General features: G+C 36.8%; 1 protein-coding gene across 1 annotated transcript in view; it reads right to left on the bottom strand.

The window, feature by feature from the left end:
- The window catches only part of ube3d (ubiquitin protein ligase E3D), a gene marked incomplete at its 5' end in the record, with an annotated part of 11,113 nt that extends 9,791 nt beyond the window's left edge, over positions 1–1,322 (bottom strand). Inside the window, 1 exon segment of the mRNA XM_014009707.1 lies at positions 1,184–1,322. Within this exon segment, the coding sequence (XP_013865161.1) occupies positions 1,184–1,322 (139 nt within the window).
- Positions 1,323–2,030: the final 708 nt, after the last annotated feature.

Raw genomic sequence — 2,030 nt, 5'->3', positions numbered from 1 at the left:
TCAGCTCTGCTCAGCTCTGCTCAGCTCTGCTCAGCTCTGCTCAGCTCTGCTCAGCTCTGCTCAGCTCTGCTCAGCTCTGCTCTGTGTGCTGCACCACATTCAGCTCTCCAGGTGTGCGCTTAAAAGGAGCACAGGCCACGCCCCCTAAGGAAGACCTGTGAGGAAGCACAATCAGGAAATAGGCGGCAGCTGGCTGCAATTAACTAAGCAGCAGGGCCGTCACACTATAATGGTGGTTTGTTATATTTTTAAAAGAGGATGTAGTTTATTTTAATACAACCTGTAATTTATTTCAGTTCACTTTTATTAGTTCCTTTGTTCAAAAAAAGGTTGCAGTGTGAAACAAACTGCAAACAAAATATCGATGTGTTTCTTTGGAAATTATTAGACTATGTTTTTCTTCTTCAAAGAATCAAGTTTAAATGTAAATTTTAGGCACTTTGATACCAACAGCCAGTCACAAATAAACAATTCATTCCCATTTTTAAGTTAAATCTATGAGGATAACCATTTGACAGACAGAACATAGAAACAGTAAAATTAGGGATGGTCTACATCTTTTGCACAGTGAAATATTTTCCAGCTAAATTAAAAAGCAAAGTTGAAGTGTAGCTCTTGTGTGTTTCAGCAGTTGGGAGACGTGTTTAAAGTGTAGGAGTAACTTCCCAAACTTTCTGAGGAGGAAGTTAAGAAGACTCGTGCTAATTACCCCGTTACTTTGTTTAAAACAGCCGGGAGAAATGAATTGTCAGCAAAGRGAACACCTCCTATTATCCAGTCAAAGGACTCTTTTTTTTGCATTCCAGGGGAACTAGACATATTTTGCACAATTGTAGGTGTAGGAAAGGAGAAGAAAAAAGTAAAATCTTACACTTGCACCACATGATCCCTACAGCAAGCCTTTAAACTGAAAACTCTGAATRTTCAAAATAATTATGGCAAAACACTGTCAAGAACTTCTGAGGTAGAAAAAAAACATGATGCAGCGAGTCAGAACTGAGAGAATAAATGATTGGCTTCAGCTAAAACAGAGCTTGCTGTGCTGCTGATACAGATTACTGTAAAAGTTAAGGCCTCTTTTTGCATGTTGCACACAGTATCAGCAAAAATAAAGGAAACAGAATCAGCAACTATACGAAGTTTTATTACCTGCTGCCTCAGAAAACATAGTAAACCATCTCACCTTGTAGGACCTCATGCAGCGCATTGAGGCAGGAAGAGAGGCATTGCTGTCATCCATCACCTGTAGCAGCTCCTCACACACCGTCAGGGGCAGAACCACCGGGTGTCCGATGGCATTCACCTCCCAYCTAGAAACAATCCTGAAAACAAAGATGGTGTTGGTGGCATTTACTGTGAATGCCACTGCCTTAAATAATCAGAGGGGAATCTCATTCACTCAGCTTTTTTAATAAAGTGTTTTTACCTAATGAAGTAAAACAGAAAACTACACTGTAAAATGACATTTTTCTACTTGGCTGGTTAAACCCATTTTCTATGGAAAGGTGACAAATTATCAATGAAGTCATAATAAAAGAAAATTATTAGCTAATTTAAAACATAAATTCATTACCATATCTGCCTCATCAACATTTGTGTTCTCTTTCTGATACAAAGGCCATCCTTCATGGATTTTTTTCTGAATTTATTAAATTAAAACTGTAGTTTGATGAGTGCTCATCCAAGACTGGTGATTACATACTCTTTGCCAGGTGTTGTACAACTACTCAGTAAAGTTTATTTTCTGTTTTTGCACACTTAAAGCTTTAAAGTGTCATTTTTAGAGCTGATGAAGTTGAGCACCACTTACAGTTATTTTTAAACTATTTTTTTGTTAATTTGTTCATATTAATGTTTACTCAGAGGTTTTCATATTTGATGTGATGGTTTTACTTTAATAAAATGTTTTTTTGAATATTAGCCAATTTTGTTTCACGAAAAAAAAAACTCGAGCTGTGATAGATAAAAGAATGTAAATAAAACAGATACACAAGTATTCTCACAAAGAATAACTCAACACTAACAGATAA

This window comes from Austrofundulus limnaeus, unplaced genomic scaffold (genome assembly GCF_001266775.1).
Source record: "Austrofundulus limnaeus strain Quisiro unplaced genomic scaffold, Austrofundulus_limnaeus-1.0 Scaffold60, whole genome shotgun sequence".
Lineage (NCBI taxonomy): Eukaryota > Metazoa > Chordata > Actinopteri > Cyprinodontiformes > Rivulidae > Austrofundulus > Austrofundulus limnaeus.
This window is presented reverse-complemented; position numbering and strand designations above follow the sequence as displayed.